General features: G+C 36.0%; 1 protein-coding gene and 1 pseudogene across 1 annotated transcript; one reads left to right on the top strand and one right to left on the bottom strand.

The window, feature by feature from the left end:
- The first annotated feature begins 11,068 nt into the window (after positions 1–11,068).
- On the top strand, positions 11,069–11,808 carry LOC148565440 (zinc finger BED domain-containing protein RICESLEEPER 2-like; annotated as a pseudogene).
- A 6,111-nt stretch (positions 11,809–17,919) lies between these two features.
- Positions 17,920–18,833, bottom strand: LOC148565441 (aluminum-activated malate transporter 12-like). Its single transcript, XM_088487666.1, has 3 exons — positions 18,758–18,833; positions 18,270–18,410; positions 17,920–18,176 (listed from the first exon to the last, which is right to left on the bottom strand). The coding sequence occupies exons 1-3, from the start codon at positions 18,831–18,833 to the stop codon at positions 17,920–17,922; spliced, it is 474 nt and encodes a 157-aa protein (XP_088343792.1).
- Positions 18,834–20,535: the final 1,702 nt, after the last annotated feature.

Consider the following 20,535-nt stretch of genomic DNA (forward strand, 5'->3'; position numbering starts at 1 on the left):
AAATTCGAACCCATTCCCTCCCTCCCCTTTATTTATACATTCGGCCATCCTCTCTACTCCATCATTCGAATCCTTCTCTCCATCTATTCATCTTCTTTCTTTTTATTTTTCTTGAGGGCAAGTAAATCTCTAAGTTTGGTGTGATTTTTGTGATCCCCGAGTTAAAACAAACCAATCTCATGGCACCCAAAGGAAGACAAACCGCTTCAAGAGAGAAGAAAGAAAGCACTCCAAAACCACGTTGGATGCACGAGAACTTCTGCACCAAAGAACATGCAGACCATTATTTCAAAATTGTGTGCAGAAGATCAGTGATCCCAGAAGTTAGGTTCAATCTGAAAGAAGATGAATACCCAGAGATCCAAGAGCAGATTCAAAACAGGGGTTGGGAAGTCCAAGCTAATCTTGAGATACATGTTGGAAGAAACATGGTCCAGGAATTTTATACAAATCTATGGATGACAGAAAAGCAAAGATTAGAGGGAACTGCTTTCTACTCCTTTCGGACTATGGTCAGAGGGAAGGTTATTTACTTCCACTTTGACAAAGTGAGAGAGGTTCTTAAACTTCCTCAACTACAAGATGATCTAGAGTCCTTTAATAGGAGAATGGCCAAGGACAAAAGGCTAGATCAAGTTCTAGAGGACATATGCCTCCCTGGAACCAAGTGGATTACTAATTCAAAAGGTGTCCCAAAACAACTAAAGAGAGGTGATCTCAAACCAGTTGCTAGAGGTTGGTTGGATTTCATTGGGCGTTCTATACTCCCAACCAGCAACCAATCTGAAGTCACTGTCAAGAGAGCAGTGATGATTCACTGTATTATGCTGGGGAAGGAGGTAGAAATTCATCAGCTGATCCGTGTTGAAATTTACATGTTTGCAAACAAGGAATCCACTGAGGCCAAATTGGCCTACCCAAGCTTGATTAGTCTGTTATGCAAAGTTGTAGGGGTACAGATGGGTGTGGATGAATATATCACAGTTGAACGCCCAATCACTAAAAAAGTGATGGATGGACCTCAAATTCAAGATAACCTTATCAAGAGGGGGGCGCATGAGCTCCACCCAGAAATTCCTCAATTTGACTATTGGGCCCGCTTAGAAGCATCTGTCACCAAGCTGCAAGAAGTTGTGAATCAACTCAAAGAAGAGCAACAGAATCAAAACAGCATGCTCTGCAAAATGCTCATAGAACAAGAGAAACAAGGGCATGAAATACAGGAGCTAAAGCGTCAGAAGCTATCTCTTGAAGAGTTGGACGTCCCACAGATTGAAGGAGCACCTACCCCTCAAAATCAAGGTTGTTGAGTCATAACTCTGCGATAACTTTTATTATTAGAAACCTATTTTAAGAGTTACATAAGCATTAGTATTAGAATCATTTATTTTTATGTCCTTAATTTCCTTTCTTTTATTATTATCTGTCTGCTTTTATGTTTATTTGATGTCATATTTTTTTCCTTGATCAATAAAGTTTAGAGTCTATGTTTTAAAGCTATGAATGATTCCATAAATCCCTCACCTTTCTTAAATGAAGAATGTTTTTATTTGCAAAAGAACATGAAGTGCATAATTTCGAAATTTATCTTGAAATTAGTCTAATTATTTTGATGTGGTGGCAATACTTTTTGTTTTCTGAATAAATGCTTGAACAGTGCATATTTTTTATAGTGAAGTTTATGAATGTTAAAATTGTTGGCTCTTAAAAGAATAATGAAAAAAGAGAAATGTTGTTGATAATCTGAAAAATCATAAAATTGATTATTGAAGCAAGAAAAAGCAGTGAAAAAAAAAAGAGCAGAAAAAGCCAGTAACCCTTTAAACTAAAAGGCAAGGGTAAAGAGGATCTAAGGTTTTGAGCATTAATGGATAGGAGGGCCCAAAGGAATAAAATCTGGCCTAAGCGGCTAAATCAAGCTGTCCCTAACCATGTGCTTGTGGCATGAAGGTCCAAGTGAAAAGCTTGAGACTGAGTGGTTAAAGTCGTGGTCCAAAGCAAAAGAGTGTGCTTAAGAGCTCTGGGCACCTCTAACTGGGAACTCTAGCAAAGCTTAGTCACAATCTGAAGAGGTTCACCCAGTCATGTGTCAGTGGCATTTATATATCCGGTGGTAATACTGAAAAACAAAATGCTTAGGGTCATGGCCAAGACTCATAAAGTAGCTGTGTTCAAGAATCAATATACTGAACTAGGAGAATCAATAACACTATCTGAATTCTGAGTTCCTATGAATGCCAATCATTCTGAACTTCAAAGGATAAACAGAGATGCCAAAACTATTCAGAAGCAAAAAGGCTACTAGTCCCGCTCATCTAATTGGAACTAAGCTTCATTGATATTTTGGAATTTGTTGTATATTCTCTTCTTTTTATCCTATTTTGTTTTTAGTTGCTTGGGGACAAGCAACAATTTAAGTTTGGTGTTGTGATGAGCGGATTATTTATACCCTTTTTGGCATTATTTTTAGTTTTATTATATTTTTATTAGTTTTTATTCAAAAATTACATTTCTGGACTTTACTACAAGTTTGTGTGTTTTCTGTAATTTCAGGTATTTTCTGGCTGAAATTGAGGGACCTAAGCAAAAATCTGATTCAGAGGCTGAAAAAAAAAAAGGACTGCAGATGCTGTTGGATTCTGAACCTCCTGCACTCGAAGTGGATTTTCTGGAGCTACAAAAGCTCAATTGGCGCGATCTCAGTTGCGTTGGAAATTAGACATCTTGGGCTTTCCAGAAATATATAATAGTTCATACTTTTCCCGTGATTTGATAGCCCAAACTGGCATTCAAAGCCAGCCTAAAACTATCTGGCGTAAAACGCCAGAACTGGCATAATTCTTGGCGTTAAATGCCCATTTTGGCACCCAGGGTGGCGTTTAACTCCAACTTTGGGCATATGCACGTGAAAGCTTGAAAGCTCAGCCCAAACACTCACCAAGTGGGTCCCGGAAGTGGATTTCTGTACTATTTGCACTTAGTTACTCACTTTCTGTAAACCTAAGTTACTAGTCTAGTATAAAAACTACTTTTAGAGATTCAGTTTACAACTCATGACATTTTTTACATTTCATATTGTATCTTCTACAGCATGAGTCTCTAAACCCATAGGTGGGGGCGAGGAGCTCTGCTGTGTTTCAATGGATTAATGCAATTACTACTGTTTTCTATTCAATCACACTTGATTCTATTCGAAGATACTCACTCGTACTTCAATATGGAGAATATCATGATCCGTGACACTCATCATTATCCTCAACCTATGAACGCATGCCTGACATCCACTCCCATTTTATCTGAGCTCAACGTAGTCATTGGGCGACAGCTTGAGTGCGTATCTTTTTGGTTTTTAATCTACGGACCGAGTCTGGAGGTTAGAACCTTCGTGGTATAGGCTAGAACCAATTGGCAGCATTTCTAGGATTCGGAAAGTCTAAACCTTGTCTGTGGTATTCCGAGTAGGATCTGGGAAGGAATGACTGAGATGAGCTTCAAACCTGCGAATGTTGGGTGCAGTGACAGTGTGCAAAAGGACAGGGGTCATATTCCGACGCTAATGGGAACCGACAAATGATTAGCCGTGCGGTAGCTGTACATGGTATTTTTCATCCGAGACAAGAAATCCGACAGTTGATTAGCCGTGCAGAGATCGTACCTGTTATTTTTCATCCGAGAGGATCATAAAGCTTGCCATTGAAGGAAGCCATGCGTGTTTGGAAAAGAAGACAGCAGGAAAGCAGAGATTCAGACGACAGAGCATCTCCAACACCTCATCCTGTTTCTCATTACTGAATCACAAGTACTATTTATTTCATGTTATTTATTTTTTATAAATACAATCACTCTTCTCATTAATCTCTTGACTAAGACTTACAAAATATCCATAGCTTGCTTTAAGCTGAAAATCTCCGTGGGATCGACCCTTACTCACGTAAGGTATTACTTGGATGACCCAGTGCACTTGCTGGTTAGTTGTGCGGAGTTGTGAAAAGTTTGATCACAATTTCATGCACCAGGTGCGTGGCGCACAAGCCACACCACGCGTACGCGTCCCTCATGCGTACACGTCTCCTGCAAATTTTTCAACCCACGCGCAAGCATCAACGACACGTACGCGTGGGAATGAAAATCGGCATAAAAGCATACTGAACAGAGATTTGTGATGGTCTGGAGCTGGCACTGTGCTAGAGGCACAATGGTGCACGAAATTGTGATCACACTTTTCACAACTCCGCACAACTAACCAGCAAGTGCACTGGGTCGTCCAAGTAATACCATACGTGAGTAAGGGTCGATCCCACGAAGATTGTCGGCTTGAAGCAAGCTATGGTTATCTTGCAATTCTTAGTCAGGAGATTAATGATAAAAATAATTTTGTTTAGGAAAAGTAAATAACATGAATTTAATGGTACTTGTGATTCAGTAATGAGGAACAGGTTGAAGTTCCGGAGATGCTCTGTCGTCTGCATCTCTGCTTTCCTACTGTCTTCTTCTCCAAACACGCATGGCTTCCTTCAATGGCAAGCTGTATGATCCTCTCGGATGAAAAATACCAGGTACGATGTCTGCAGGGCTAATTAACTGTCGGATTTCTCGTCTCGGGTGAAAAATACCAGGTACAGCCACCGCACGGCTAATCATCTGTCGGTTCTCACTAGCGTCGGAATAGGATCTCTCTATCCTTTTGTGCACTGTCACTGTGCCCAACATTCCCAAGTTTGAAGCTTGTCACAGTCATCCCCTCCCAGACCCTACTCGGAATACCATAGACAAGGTTTAGACTTTCTGGATCCCAAGAATGCTTCCAATTGGTTCTAGCCTCTATCACGAAGGTTTTAATCTCATGGACTTGGTCCGTGAGATTAGAAACCCAAGATATACGCACTCAAGCTGTCGCCCAATGACTACGTTGAGCTCAGATAGAACGGGAGTGGTTGTCAGGCACACGTTTATAGAATTGAGAATAATGATGAGTGTCACGGATCATCACATTCTCTATATTGAAGTACGAGTGAGTATCTTAGAATAGAATCAAGCGTGATTGAATAGAAAACAGTATTAATTGCATTAATCCATTGAAACACAGCATAGCTCCTCACCCCCACCTATGGGGTTTAGAGACTCATGCCATAGAAGATACAATATGAAATTTGAAATGTCATGAGTTACAAAATGAATCTCTAAAAGTAGTTTTTATACTAAACTAGTAACTTAGGTTTACAGAAAATGAGTAACTAAGTGCAGATAGTGCAGAAATCCACTTCCGGGGCCCACTTGGTGTGTGCTAGGGCTGAGCATCGAAGCTTTCACGTGCATAGGCCATTCTTGGAGTTAAACGCCAGCTTGGATGCCAATTTGGGCGTTTAACTCTAATTTTGGTGCCAGTTATGGCGTTTTACTCTAGAAAAGGGTCTCTGGCTAGCGTTTAACGCCAGTTTGGGTATTCAAATCTCGGGCAAAGTATGAACTATTATATATTGCTGGAAAGCCCAAGATGTCTAATTTCCAACGCAATTGAGAGCGTGCCAATTGGTCTTCTTTAGCTCCAGAAAATCTACTTCAAGTGCTGGAGGGTCAGAATCCAACAGCATCTGTAGTCCTTTTTCAGCCTTTGAATCAGATTTTTGCTTAGGTCCCTCAATTTCAGCCAGAAAATATCTGAAATTACAAAAAAACACACAAACTCATATTAAAGTCCAGAAATGTGATTTTTGCATAAAAACTAATAAAAATATAATAAAAAGTAACTAAAATATACTAAAAACTATCTAAAAACAATGCCAAAAGGGTATAAATTATCCGCTCATCACACAACATCACCCACGCGTACGCGTCTCTGATGCGTGCGCGTCCATTCGCTTTCAGACTACCCACACGTACGCGTGGGTGACGTGTACGCGTCGCATGGCCAACTCAGTTTTCACGCTTATGCGTGATGCAGGTGTGCGCGTCGCGCCCTGTTTTTCATTTCTTTCTCATTTCTTCTATATTTTCTCCTTCTTTCTTCCTCCTTTCTTACTTACTTTTTCTTCCTTTCATTGACTTCTCATCCTTATTCTCTTTCATTCTATTTTCTTTATTATATTTTCATACCTTCACTCATTGTATTTTAATTTTGTGCATGTTTTTATTTTCTTTTCTAAGTCTATTATTTTTCCATTTGTGTTAAATGTCCTTATTCAACTGTCACATCTTTTCTTGCATTACTCTGGTGCTTCATGCCTTGTTCTATTCCGATTGGGTAATATTATTTAAGTCAATGCTAATCTTTTATGATAGTTGTACTCTTTTTTCATTGACATGAATTTATATTGTCTTTCCTTACCCATTATCTCTTCCCCATTGTTACAATTTTTGCACTATTGATATGCCATTTGCTTCTACTATTTTCTCACTTACATGTTGTAGCTACCATGTAATTGAGACTCTCGTTATTTGGCATCAACCCACCCATACTTTATTTGTTTTTTTATCCTTATTTTTGGGTTACCTTTCTTCCCTTTTCTCTTCTTTCAGGATGGCCACCAGGAAGGGAAACAGAAAAATTTTACACGGGACGACAGTCAAGTCCATCTGCACAATCTTTGGAGAAAAGCATCAGTGTAGCAACCCGTCCACTTGCACATCTCAGCATGCACCGAGGACGGTGCAATCTTTATGTGTGGAGAGGTCGATACCGACTTCTGTGGGTTAGTTACTTCCTTTTTCAACACCAATGTTAATTTGTTAGTTGTTGCATTTGCATGTTTGATTGCATGTTTGTTTGATTTTGTGCATAATTTACCACTACCTGGTTGAAGTGATGAATTCTTTTTCAAGAAACCTTTTATAGCATTTCACTAATTTGAATTAAATTTTTTATCGAACTTGTTTGAAGGAATATTATACTTGAACATGGTTTAGAGCTCGAACACACAAAACCAATGAGATTTTGAGCCTATTTGAATTGGTTGCATTTTATCAACCAATATTCTGTTTTAGTGTGTGTTGTTCTCTCTAAAATTGTGATCTTTGTCTTGCTTAATTCTATATTTCCATTGTTTGATGTATGCATGCACTTATATGATTGAGGCCTTGTTTCACTGAGCTTACATACCCATATGGCCTTAACCTTTTCATTATCCTTTGTAAACCAATGTTGAGCCTACTTATCCCATTTATTCTTTACTTTAGCTCATCTCTAACTCTAAGCGGAAAAAAATAATGTCCTTAATTTAAATCCTTGGTTAGCTTAGACTAGTGAGAGTGTTCATGATTTAAGTGTAGGGAAGTTGGGTTTGCCAATATTTGGTTTAAGAATTGGGTGTTGTATGTTCTTGTGAAAATGTGCAAAACAATAGTTGAGCATATATTCTTACATTAAATATCTTAATCGTATGCATTGAGAAAAACAAAAGAATAATAATAATAATAATAATAATGATAATAATAATAATAATAATAATGATAATAATAATAATAATAATAATAATAATAATAATAATAATAATAATAATAATAATAATAATAATAAAAAGACAAAAAAAAAGGAAAAAAAGAAAAGAAAAAGAGCAAATAATAAAAGGGGACAAAATGCCCCAAAGTAAATGGTGATAGCAATAATGCATATGAGTTGTACTCAAAATTGGGATGCATGAAAAGAGCCTTAAAAGACCTCTTGATATGTGTATTTGTGCATCAAATTATTTGTTGATTGGTAGAAGAAGAGCAAGTCTTAGAAAGCAAGGTTAGTAGAGAATTGAGAGAATCAAACCTTAAACACTTGAGCGATTAGAGTGTATACACTTCCGGTAAGGGTTCGATGCTCGATTCCTTGTTCCCAGCTTTCATGAGCTATTTTCTTCTGCAAGTCTACTTGTACCTTATTTTGAGATTTGAATTAGTGGAATCCAGTTTATATTTATTCTTGGAGAATTTATTTACTTTTAAACCAAGTAGGAAAGAGCATTTTGCATTTAGTGCATTCATATAAATAGGTTGCATTTCATACTTTCCACCATTCTGCCTTCACTCTTTTATAGTTTCTCTTGAGTTTAGCATGAGGACATGCTAATTTTTAAGTGTGGGGAGATTGATAAATCACTATTTTATGGTTTATCTTGTGCTGATTTGAGTGGTTTTTTTCAATTCTTTGCTCACTTATTGATATAATTTGCATGGTTTTACAAATCCTTCCTAATTCTGTGATATAGTTGAAAATAGGGGTGGGCAAAAAAATCCAAAATTTGGATTTTAAACCAAATCCAAACCAAACCTTTAAAAAAAACCAGTTTTAAACAAAAAAAATCCAAACCAAACCAAATTTATTTTATAATTTGGTTTTAAGTCCAATCCATTTAAACGGTTTTAATCCGGATCCGGATCCAGATCCAGATCCAGATTAAAATCCAAATCTCACAAAACCCTAATTCTTAACTTTTGATTCTCAAAAAATCCAGATCCAGAGCACCGTCACGATTCACGAATCCTTTTCTCCTTCGCCCGCAGCCGCCAGCCGGCACCGCCGCACCGGAGCAGGCAACTGGCACTGCAGTTTCGTAGCTGCCACCACCACCACAAGCGCGTCGCGCCACTGCTCTGTTCCGCCATTCGCGGTTCTGCCGTCCGCCTTTTCTCGCCGTGACCCAGCTCTGTTCTTCTCCGTTCTCTGGGTACCTCAAGGCGCCGTCCGCCTTTTCTTGCCGTGACCCAGCTCTGTTCTTCTCCGTTCTCTGGGTACCCTCAAGGTTAGATAGGTTTACCATTAAGTAATTAATTTGGTAGATTGAAATGTTGTGAAGCAACAGAGAAGAACCACAGAGTGAATCTATCATCTGAGAAAAGGAATTGAGTGGTAGATAGAGATTTACTACATTTGTGATTATATAGTTGAAATTGCCAAAGGTGCTTCCATGTTCTTTTCTGTTCTGTTCCATTCCATCAATTTGAAAAACTGAACAAGGTTTGATTGCTTATGCTGTTATGCATATCAAGTGTTTGCGTTAATGCCATTTTTATTTTGGGGTTTTTTTTTGCAGCAAGGTTGTGTGGTTGTCCTTTGGTCAAGCTCTTGATCTCCACCCTAAGAAGTAAGAAGACCAGAGCCATTCGCAGAGGCTCACCAAGCACCAGGTATTTGCCTTGCCTTGTGTTTAAATTTTTTAATTAGCTTTGAATTTTGTTCCTGTTCATTCATCATGCTACTCTGTTGTTGAGACATTGCACCAGGTTTCTAGTTCTAGCATACTGTTAAAGCATAGGATATTTCACTTTGCTAATGGTTTATTGCTGAGGATACAACACATCAAACTAAGAATAAGGGTTAGGGTAGTTAGAAGCTCAATCATATGATATATAAACTGAAATTATGAAGCTGTATTGGTTGAGTTTGTGTTGCTGGATTTGTGCTTGATTATGTTATGGCGAATGTTTAATTGATCTTCTGAATATGTGATTTTATATTGTGATGATTGAATGCTAATCAAACACTTGGGGCTGAGATTAAGCTTAAGGATAGTTGAGAATCAATAAAATAAATATGATCTTAAGTACTGTGTGGTCACAATGCATATTGCTGCAACTCTGCAAGAAATTATTTTAGTTATATTTGCGAAATTTGATAGTTGATCACTCTGTTGTGATCTGATGCAACTCTATTAGGGTGATACAACAGAGGTAATAAGAAAAATTTAATGGAAAGATCCCGAGTTTGACTTTGGGAAACGGAGAAATTGTGGCTTTTCTTCAATAATAACTTCCAAATTTTTTAGGATAGTTAGAAACTAAGAAAATTAGTAAGTCAAATTAAAATTGTTAATCACAGTTTAGAAAGCATCCATTAGACTCGCCAAAAATGTGGATGCGAATGGCTGAAGCATTCATGTTTGGCTTCCATGATCATAATTATCATCATGATTATTGTGATTATGATTATGGTATGTTGGAGTTGAGTGAATGGGAAGAAATTCAGCATGAATCTTTATGGGATTCATGAATCATGCTTTGGAGAATTGAATAATCAATTACTATAAAGCATCTTCCCTAAATTTGATTTGGGTCCCTATAATATAGTATACTAAAATTAATGCAGCATGCTGCTAATGTCTAAGTGAGACTAATTCAAATGAAGCAATTGGATTTATTATTTAATTATGTCAATTGCATCATGTATATCATATATATAATAAGGTGGTATGTCCCATTTGATTTATATCCTTTGCTTAGCTTCTGAGTCATAAAATTAACCACCCAATTATTAATTCATTAATGGCTGTGCTCCTTTGATTTTCTCCTTCTTCGACATTTCATTATCATATCTTTTCCAGAATGGCTGTAACTTTGATGCAGAATTGAGCTTGTAAAATTGATGTGTTGGTTATTTCCATAATCGTCTAATTATATATATATAATTGGCATATATATTGCATTAAGAGCTTATTAACGAACTAATTTTGTTCAGCGTTAAACTAAAATATACATTATTTGGAATGGAATTATTCATCAAGGTATTCAGAGTTAAACTAAACTTGAAGAACCATGTTGGAAACATTTAGATAAAGTTTCGGCTTAAAAAAAAGTGTTAAATGGTTGGACCGTGTTGTCTGTTAATTGTTCAGTGCATACTCAGAACAGAAAAAGCTTAAGAACAACCTTAAAAGCTTTCAACACTTGGTAGAATGTATAATTCTTGATTCACATTTGGCTTAACTTCCTAAAATAGTAAAAATGGATGGTTGGTTTTATTATTTATTGGTTTTTATATGAATCTTAGTTTTATTTCATGTTATTATTGTTTAGGGAAGTTCTGAACCTATGTTTAATTGCATGATTAGATTAGATATACTAGGCTGCATATCCCTATGTTTAATTGTTGTTTAGGGAAGTTCTGAACCTATGTTTTATACTGCATTTATATGAATTTTTTATTTAAACACTGCTGCTGTCTTGCGAGATATATGAACATGCATTAGTTTATGAATCATGCTGAAGTTTTATTGGCGGCTGTTTCTTTGGATTAGTTTGTGTTAATTTTAGCATGTTTGGCACCAAATTTTGAGTTATGTATACCTTACTTTATATGCAGAGCAAGATGACTGAAAACAGTAATATTGAAGCAGCAGGGATGTCTGCTAACACTCAACCATCTTCTCCACCGTCATGTGTTCATAAGAATCGGTCAGTTGTATGGGATCATTTTGATGTGGAGAATGCTACCGAGAAGAAGGCTAAATGCAAATATTGTGGTAGCTTAATACAATATGGGAATGGAACCAGCTCAATGGGTGGTCATTTGAGAAGATGCAAGCAAAATCCTAATAATGATTCAAACAAAAGAAGAAAAACAACGACCACACCGACTATAGATGAACGTGGTGTTTTAAATTCACCCAGTGCTTCCAAATTTGACCAAGAGGAGGCTCGAAGGGCACTTGTGGAAATGTTTATTGGGGAAGAGCTACCATTTCGCTTCGTTGAAAGCCCAAAATTCCGAAAATTTGTGCATGCCCTACAAGCAAGATTCAAAGTTCCTTCACGGACTACATTAGCACGTGACATTGGAGCTCTTTATGCGAAAGAGAAGATGAAGTTGCAAGATTTTCTTTCGGCAAATTGTGGTAGAGTATGTCTAACCACTGACACTTGGACTTCAATTCAAAATTTTACTTATATGAGTTTGACAGCACACTTTGTTGATTTGGATTAGAAATTACATAAAAAAATACTTAATTTTTGTCAAGTGACAAGTCATTCAGGAGAGGTTATAGGAGCAACAATTGAATCTTGTTTAAATAATTGGAATTTGAATCGGGTCTTTAGTGTAACAGTTGATAATGCCTCGTCTAATGATGTTGCAATTAAATATCTGAAGCAGCGATTGAATTCTTGGAATAGCATTATTTTGAATGGTGAATTTATTCATATGAAGTGTTGTGCACATATTATAAACTTAATTGTAAAAGAGGGGTTGAAAGAGAATGATGAATCGGTCTTGAGGATTCGTAGTGCAGTAAAGTATGTTAGATCTTCTCCATCTAGAGCTAGTAGGTTTCAAAAGTGTGTTGAACTAGAAAAAATCCAATATAAAGGCTTGCCTTGCATGGATGTTGAGACTAGGTGGAACTCTACCTATCAAATGTTAGAGGTAGCTTTGAAGCATCGCAAAGCATTTGAGTTGCTTGCTTTGAAAGATAATACCTATATAGGAGAGATGAATGGAGGAAAAGGGAGAGGTGTTCCTTCTAATTCAGACTGGGAGTATGCTGAGTCCATTGTACCATTTTTGCGAGTGTTCAATGATGCCACTATACGTGTTTCTGGTACCTTATATGTTACCAGTGATATGTATATGAAGGAAGTATTTGCAATTGGACGATTTATTCGTCATTCTTGTGATTCTGTTGATTTTAGTACTATGTCAATGGCAGAAAGGATGAGGGTTAAGTATGAGAAGTATTGGGGCAATCCTGATTCGGTGAATATGTTGTTATTGATTGCTATCGTACTTAATCCAATGCAAAAGATTGAGTATGTCAATTATTTCTTGGATTACTTCTTTGGAGAAGAAAAAGGAGGCGAATTGAAGTCAAAGTTGTCCAAGTGCATAAAGTTACTTTATCAGCAATACCAAAGTTCTGAGGAAGCAACTGAAGCTGATACGCAAGATATTCAAGCCAACAACATTAATACCGATCTTCATGGCATGGGCTTTTTTCTGCAAGCAACCGGTCGCAGAACAAATACAAGATCTGAACTTGATAGATATTTACAAGAAGAATGCGAGCCATACTCCCATAAGTTCGATATACTAAACTGGTGGAAGGTCAACTCAACCCGATTTCCAATTCTTGGAAATATGGCTCGTGAGGTATTGGCTATACCTGTTTCTACGGTAGCTTCGAAGTCTGCATTTAGTACTGGAGGAAGAGTCCTCGATCCATACCACAGTTCCTTAACACCTAGAATGGTAGAAGCCTTAGTCTGCACAGGAGATTGGCTTAAGGAAGATCTTTTCTCTGCTTTAGATGATGATGGTGAAGTTCTTCAACAAGTTGATCAAGGTATAAAAATTGTTTCATATCTCTTCTCATTTTATTTTATTTTTGTTTTTGTTATCTTTCTATTTTAGAATTTAGGTATTAGTTACCAATTAAAAGTTATTGAATATAGACTTGATAATTAATTTGATTCCCTTGGCAGATATATTTTCCTCTAATGATGGTGCTTGTTCTATGGCGGCATCAATTGATAATCTTGATGATGACTAGGTATGCTTAATATTCTCATTTGGTTTAATACTTTCATTCAAATATTTGTTTTAAAATGACAAAGGTATATTTTGTTATTTGCAGATATATTTTCCTCAAAGGTTGTGGTTGTTTGATGATTTTGCTGGCAACTTGGCATCTTTTGATACTTTGTGGTTGTTGTTTTAGAGAGATTTTTAGTGGTATTCTTTTGATGTCTTGAGAATGATTAAATGTTATATAGATTAGCTATTGTCATTAGATTTATAAAGAACCAAATTCTAAAAACTAGTTTTTAAATTGGATTTTTGTTTAAAGAAACTGGTTTTAAAACTGGATTTTCAAAAATTGGTTTTAAAACTGAATTTTTGGTTAAAAAATCTGGTTTTAAAACTGGATTTTATAAAAAAACCGGATTTTAGATTTGGATTTTTAAAAAAAACCGGATTTTAGATTTGGATTTTAAAAAAATGGATTTAAAACCGGTTTATAAATAAAACTGGATTTAAATTCTAAAACCGGTTTAAAATCGGTTTTTGTTTTTCCAAACCGGTTTAAAATCGGTTTTTCTCTTCAATCCAGTTCTGGTTTGGTTTCATGAACCATAAAACTAGTTCTGAAATGGATCCAGTTTGGATTTATAAAAATCCAAACCATGCCTAGCCCTAGTTGAAAACATGTTTCCTATGCCTTTAAACTGTCAAATTTAATTATCCTTTATTACCATTCGATGCCGTGATCCGTGTGTTAAGTGTTTTCAGGCTTTATAGGACAGGAATGGCTTAGAGGATGGAAAGAAAACATGCAAAATTGGAAGGAACGTGAGAAAATAAAGTGTTAAGAAACTGGCAGCGACGCGCACGTGTGAGCGACGCGTACGTGTGACTAGCGCAGAAGACAAGCAACGCGTACGCGTGACAAGGAATTTTGCCAAGCGACACGTACGCGTGGATGACGCATACGCGTGACAGAGCCACGTGCTGGACGTATCGGAATTCACTGGGGGCAATTTCTGGGCTCCTTTTGGCCCAGTTTTCGGCCCAGAAAACACAGATTAAGGGCTGCAGAGTGGGGAAATAAATTCATTTAGACAACTTTCATTCACATAATTTTTAGGTTTTAGATGTAGTTTTCTAGAGAGAGGCTCTCTCCTCTCTCTAGGTTTTAGGATTCTTAGGTTTAGCTATTCTCAAATTCAGATTTCTATCTTAATTTAATTAGTTTCTCTTCTACTTTTATTTGTCTTAGCATTCTAGTTTATTTGTTTACCTTATTGATTACTTTGTGTTGCTAATTTAGTTTATGAATTCTCATGTTAGATTTGATTTTATATTTAATACAATTTGAGTATTTCATGTTTATTGCTTCTTGCTTTAATTGTTATTATTGATGCTTGCAATTGTTGGTTTTAGATTTTACATTCCCTATTGCTTTTTTATGTTTCTATGTTATGCCTTCCAAGTGTTTGATAAAATGCTTGGAAGAGTTTTGAGTTAGATTTTAATATTCTTGGCTTTGGTTGAGTAATTTGAGACTCTTGAGTTATCAAACTTCTTTGTTGATTGATAATTGCAAGTTGCTGGTTGATTTGGATACCTCTAAATCTAGTCTTTCCTTAGGAGTTGACTAGGACTTGAGGAATGAAATTGATTGGTCCACTTAACTTTCCTTCATAGTTAGAGATTAACTAAGTGGGAGCAATGAACAATTCTCATCACAATTGATAAGGATAACTAGGATAGGATGTCCAATTCTCATACCTTGCTAAGAGTTTTCTTAGTTATTAATTTCATTCTTGCCATTTTATTTCCTTGTTCCTTATTTCAAAAAAAACCCAAAAAGATACTTTCCCATAACCAATCATAAACTACACCTCCCTGCAATTCCTTGAGAGACGACCTGAGGTTTAAATACTTCGGTTTATTTTTATTGGGTATGCTTTAGTGACAAACCAAACTTTTGTACGAAAGGATTCTTTGTTGGTTTAGAAACTATACTAGCAACGAGAATTTATTGTAAATTCTTTACTAGCAAAAATCCGTTTGTCAGCGTCCTAGATGCGTACGCGTGGGTTGCCAAAACTGCGAGTGACACGCACGCGTGATGGACGCGTACGCGTGGACTTGCTTGTGCACGAAGCACGCTTCCTGCTCAACTCCCGCGTAACTCTCTGTTCAATCCTAGTATGTCGCGCATTCACACATGACGCGTACGCGTCATAGACGCTTGCGCGTCGAACGCATCTTTTTTTTTATGCAGAATGCAGGTAATTATGCAGAATTTATGAATTAACACTGATAAAATAAGATAAAACTAAGAATGAAAAGGGACGATCATACCATGGTGGGTTGCCTCCCACCTAGCACTTTTCTTTAACGTCCTTAAGTTGGACGGTCCATAAGCTCAGTCTTCTTCTGTTGGTGGATCCTCCAAGAGGAAGATCTCTAGCTCCTTATTATTCTTCATCTTTTCACCATGATACAGCTTCAAGCGGTGACCATTGACTTTGATGAATTCGGGGCTTGAGGGATGACTTAGGTGGAAGACGCCATATGGCTCAGCCTTTTCCACCGAGTAGGGGCCTTCCCATCTTGATCTCAGCTTGCCTTGCATGAGCCTCAACCTTTGAGTTGTAAAGGAGAACCAAGTCCCCAGGTTTGAACTCTCTTCTCTTGATATTCTTGTCATGCACAACCTTTACCCTTTCTTTGTATAGCCTGGAGTTCTCATATGCTTCGAGTCGAAGGTTCTCTAATTCCTGTAGTTGCAATTTCCTTTTAGCCCCGGCTCTCTCCAATCCCATGTTGCATTCCCTTACCGTCCAGAAAGCTTTATGCTCAACCTCCACTCGGAGGTGACAAGCCTTTCCATAAACTAGGCGGAATGGACTCATTTCGATAGGTGTCTTGTAAGTTGTCCGATAAGCCCAAAGCGCATCTACAAGCCTGGTACTCCAGTCTCATCTATGAGGCTTGACAATCTTCTCCAATATGTGCTTTATCTCTCTGTTAGACACCTCGGCTTGCCCATTGGTCTAGGGATGGTAAGCCGTTGCCACCTTGTGAACAATGCCATGTTTCTTTAGTAGACTTGTCAATCTCCACTACAAAAAAATCTGGTTAAAATGGCGGTTTTCTTGGGTATTTACGGCAGTTTGAACCGCCATTATTACCAGAAATGGCGGTTTTAGAAAACGACGTAATTCTGGGCGCCATTCTGGTTATTACGGTGGTTTTTAGAAAACTGCCACAATTCCCTGGGTTAAAATGGCGGTTTTTGGATAGGTTAAAACGGCGGTTCAAACCGCCATTATTTCCAAATAAAACGGCATTTTTTGGTTGGTTAAAACGGCGGTTCAAACCGCCGTTATTTCCAAGGTCAAAATGGCGGTTTTGGTTGGTTAAAACGGTAGTTCAAACCGCCGTTATTTCCAGGGTTAAAATGGCAATTTTGGTTGGTTAAAATGGCAGTTCAAACCGCCGTTATTTCCAGGAAGAAAATGGCATTTTTTGTTAGTTAAAATGGCGTTTACGAACCGCCGTTTTTACCCTGGCAAAATAGCATTTTGGTTGGTTAAAACGGCATTTTTAGTTGGTTCAAATGGCGTTTGAAACTGCCATTTTTACCGAGTTAAAATGGCATTTTATGTTGTTTAAAATGGCAGTTACAAACCGCCTTTTTTACCGGATAAAAGTGACATTTTTTATCATTTACAAAGACAAATTTTAACCGTCATTCTTATCGAATTAAACAAATAATTTTTTATTAAATTTTTTCAATAACAAAAAATCAATACTCATAAACAAAATATTATATAACACATAAACAATGTATTAAACATAATATATTATTTTTTAGTATTAAAAATAAAAAATAATAACCTCTATACAAATAAAGTATCTAACATAACATAATTTTTTAATTATAAATGTCTTAACATGTAGCTTTTAATACATAAAATCTCCATCATAATTTTTGGTGCACTTTGTCATGATAATCTCTGTCCTCACTCCAATCCTTCTTTTGTCTTGATTATTTGCTTTCTGAGTGCTTATTTTCATGCCCAATTTTTGCCTGAAAGAAAATCATGTTCATTTAATTATTTGCTTCTAGAGTGCTTATTTGCTTAAGAAGGATGCCAAGCTCATTAGAGTAATACCCAATATTAACAATACAACACGATATGCAAAAAAGTTTATGGCAGGAGCAACTCCCTTAAACTATCAATATCACTCTATTAGTGAGATTTAAAGCTCAAACTTATGAAATTACTGATGCATTACCTGAATTTCTGTTCTCAAACAGCCATTAAAGCAACCACAGTGTATCCGAATTGGCGAAGAACAACTCCAACTTTAACATACTGCTGCCATGGAAATTTGTGACATGAATGCCTTGGCTCCCAACTTGCATGTAATGCCTATCCAAATTACTAGAAGATCTTCTATCATCAATAATTCATTGGAATAATGAACCAAGGAATGATTAAATGGACTTGCCAACATTTCATCAGAGGATTTTGAATCTAAAACAGCTTTATTGCCTTTATATATTGGATCCTCAGACGATTTGTCCTCTCCAGAGGCTTCAATCCAAAACAGCTTTATAGCCTTTGTATATTGCAACATATCTCAGCATGGTTAAGTGCTAATTATATATATATATATATATATCAATTGATAATTTGCTATAATTGTCACTTAACCATGCTGAGATATTGTTGAATTATGGAGATCTTCCCCTGACCAATTGGGAATATGAGCAAACTCATGAGGAGGCAAATGCCACAGCCTATAGCAATGGTGTAGATTCTGTCATGTGCAATCTTCAACACATTGTCAACACTATAGCTCGACACCATAATCAAGTTGAAGGTCAAGAGGAATATGATTATGCCATAGTCATAGTTCTTCTTTATATAGGGAAAGAACTTTGTATAAGTAGCTACAGCTCCTGGCTCAAGGATAGCAACATAAACCTCAAAATTATTAGTCATCACAACCTTCTTGCTACTCAACTGTCACAACCATTATTTAAAGTATATACCTATAAGAAAAACTGCAGCCCCAATGAAAATAGCTTGAACCACCCTACTACATGCATTTACAATATATCCAATAATAAATGCCAAAGACCCTGCTAACAGTGTCCCTGATCCTCTATTCAGCCCTTTACATAAAGTTGCTCCTGCACCCATCACAACACAACCAACATATTAATATATACAGATTAAATTTTAAAAAATGGGCATTTATTTTAAATAAAATAAAAAGTAATATTTTATCATTTTTTTATGAAGTGCAAAATTGTTATTCCAAAACACTTAATCACCACTCATTAATTATCCTTTTTAATTATATCTTCTTCCTTTTCTTTATTTATTTTATAAGAATTACACTAATAGATAAAGTGGAGGCAAACCTCATTAACAAAAATATATAATTACATAAAATCATCACTCCTGTTCCATTTTGTTATATATATATATATGAATAAGCTAAGATCTACTTGTACTCAGACATAGCATCACATACCATATCTAAAAATGTTTCTCTCTGAACAAAGCAATAACCGTGTAGCTACCTGGTTTGCTTTCCGACCAAGTCCCATGAGGAAGTTGTCAGGCTTTATATCTCTATGTAAAAAATCTTTGGAATGTATTAGAGAAAATTCTCAATACTTACTAGAATAAGCTAATTAGCTAAATACACTAGAGAAAATTCTCAAAACAGTATGAAATAATAAAACATACCGCATTAGGTCTAAATTATATAAAAAAATCTTATAGAAAAATTATCACACAGTAGGTGTAAAATTATATAAAAAGAAACATATAATGATATGAATATTGATATGATTTGATTTCTACTTCACACAGCTCATGTTTTAAGTACTTTAATAGATTAAAATATAAAGTCCTCATGATGATGATATGATACCAATTTTTATTACAAAAGTGTATGAATAAATGTAAAATAAATAAATAAAGGAGTCAACTAAAGGTCATTTCAAGAGAGAAGTGAATCTTGATATAACAATAAGATTACTTACTTGGCCCCAAACAATAGCTGATTCAGTTGGCCACACACTCTAATCAAAGTATATGAGAATCACAGGTTAGAAGAGAAATATGCACAATCAGTTTCATATCTTATTGGTTATGGAACATAATAAAAGCCCCTAAATTCTTGACACTAGAAACTACAAGTGAATAATGGATTTTTTCAGCCTTATTAAATTTTATTTAGGTTTAGCAAATTGATTGAGAATAATAAGAGTGACTTTTATGTCACAAATAGAATAAGTGATTTGTTAACTTTTACATGAAAAGAGTGGAAGTTAGCAATCTCATATAGTAAATAGATAATTACTATTACTACCTTTGAATCCTTAACAATTGGATTCTGGAGCCCTGAAATGACTTCTCTTACATCAAGTATCACTCTTTCTTCTCCATTAATTGTGTTCTTCACAGCTACAGTGCTGCAGCATGTTAAGGTATTAGAAATTGCAACATCAAATTTTTACAAATGAACAATTGGTGGTCATTGCTTTGAAGTTTGAAGTTCTAGTCTAGAATAGTATTCCCTTCAGAAAAGACAAAGTAACTAATTGATACTTCATAGTTCATACCTATCCCAATGACCATTAATTTCACATAGTATTTTCCATGAAGATGAGTCAATGATCTTGCCCTTATTTGCTCTTCGATTTCCCCGAAATCCAAGGAAAGATTACGTTGTGAAGCTTAACTCTGCAACAAGTCCTGTTTCAGGGCATTTGATATTGACATTGCCAACCCAATTGTTCCCAGGGACTGGAAGAAATCTAATTGAGAAGTCAGGAGAATTCATTTCAGCCAATTGCATTCCGCACATATATTTTAAGCTCTTTTCTTCTCAATTGCATTACTCAGTTGGAATGAATTCGTTATGATTTAGATTTTGACCTGTTTAGCATAAAGATTTATCATTTTCTATTTATACTAAATCTGAACTTTGAATGCCAAATACCTATCATGATAAACTCAGAATTTAAGGAAAAGAGGCTTTACATGAATTCTATTTACTTGCAATATTGATGTTTTTGGAAATAAGATACATATATATTTATCACATAAATTTTCAACATGAATCACTAGGTTAACATTATAAGCACTCAGCGCTTAGTATGAAGTTACATGATCCCCTAAAATATAGATCTAGATATCTGTGGTAGTAGACATCTTGGATTAAATAATTACAAAATTCTTATCACCAAAATATAATATATAATAAAAAAATCTGTTATTCAGATTATTTTTTAATTGAAA

This window comes from Arachis ipaensis, chromosome B5 (genome assembly GCF_059453495.1).
Source record: "Arachis ipaensis isolate K30076 ecotype BB chromosome B5, ASM5945349v1, whole genome shotgun sequence".
Lineage (NCBI taxonomy): Eukaryota > Viridiplantae > Streptophyta > Magnoliopsida > Fabales > Fabaceae > Arachis > Arachis ipaensis.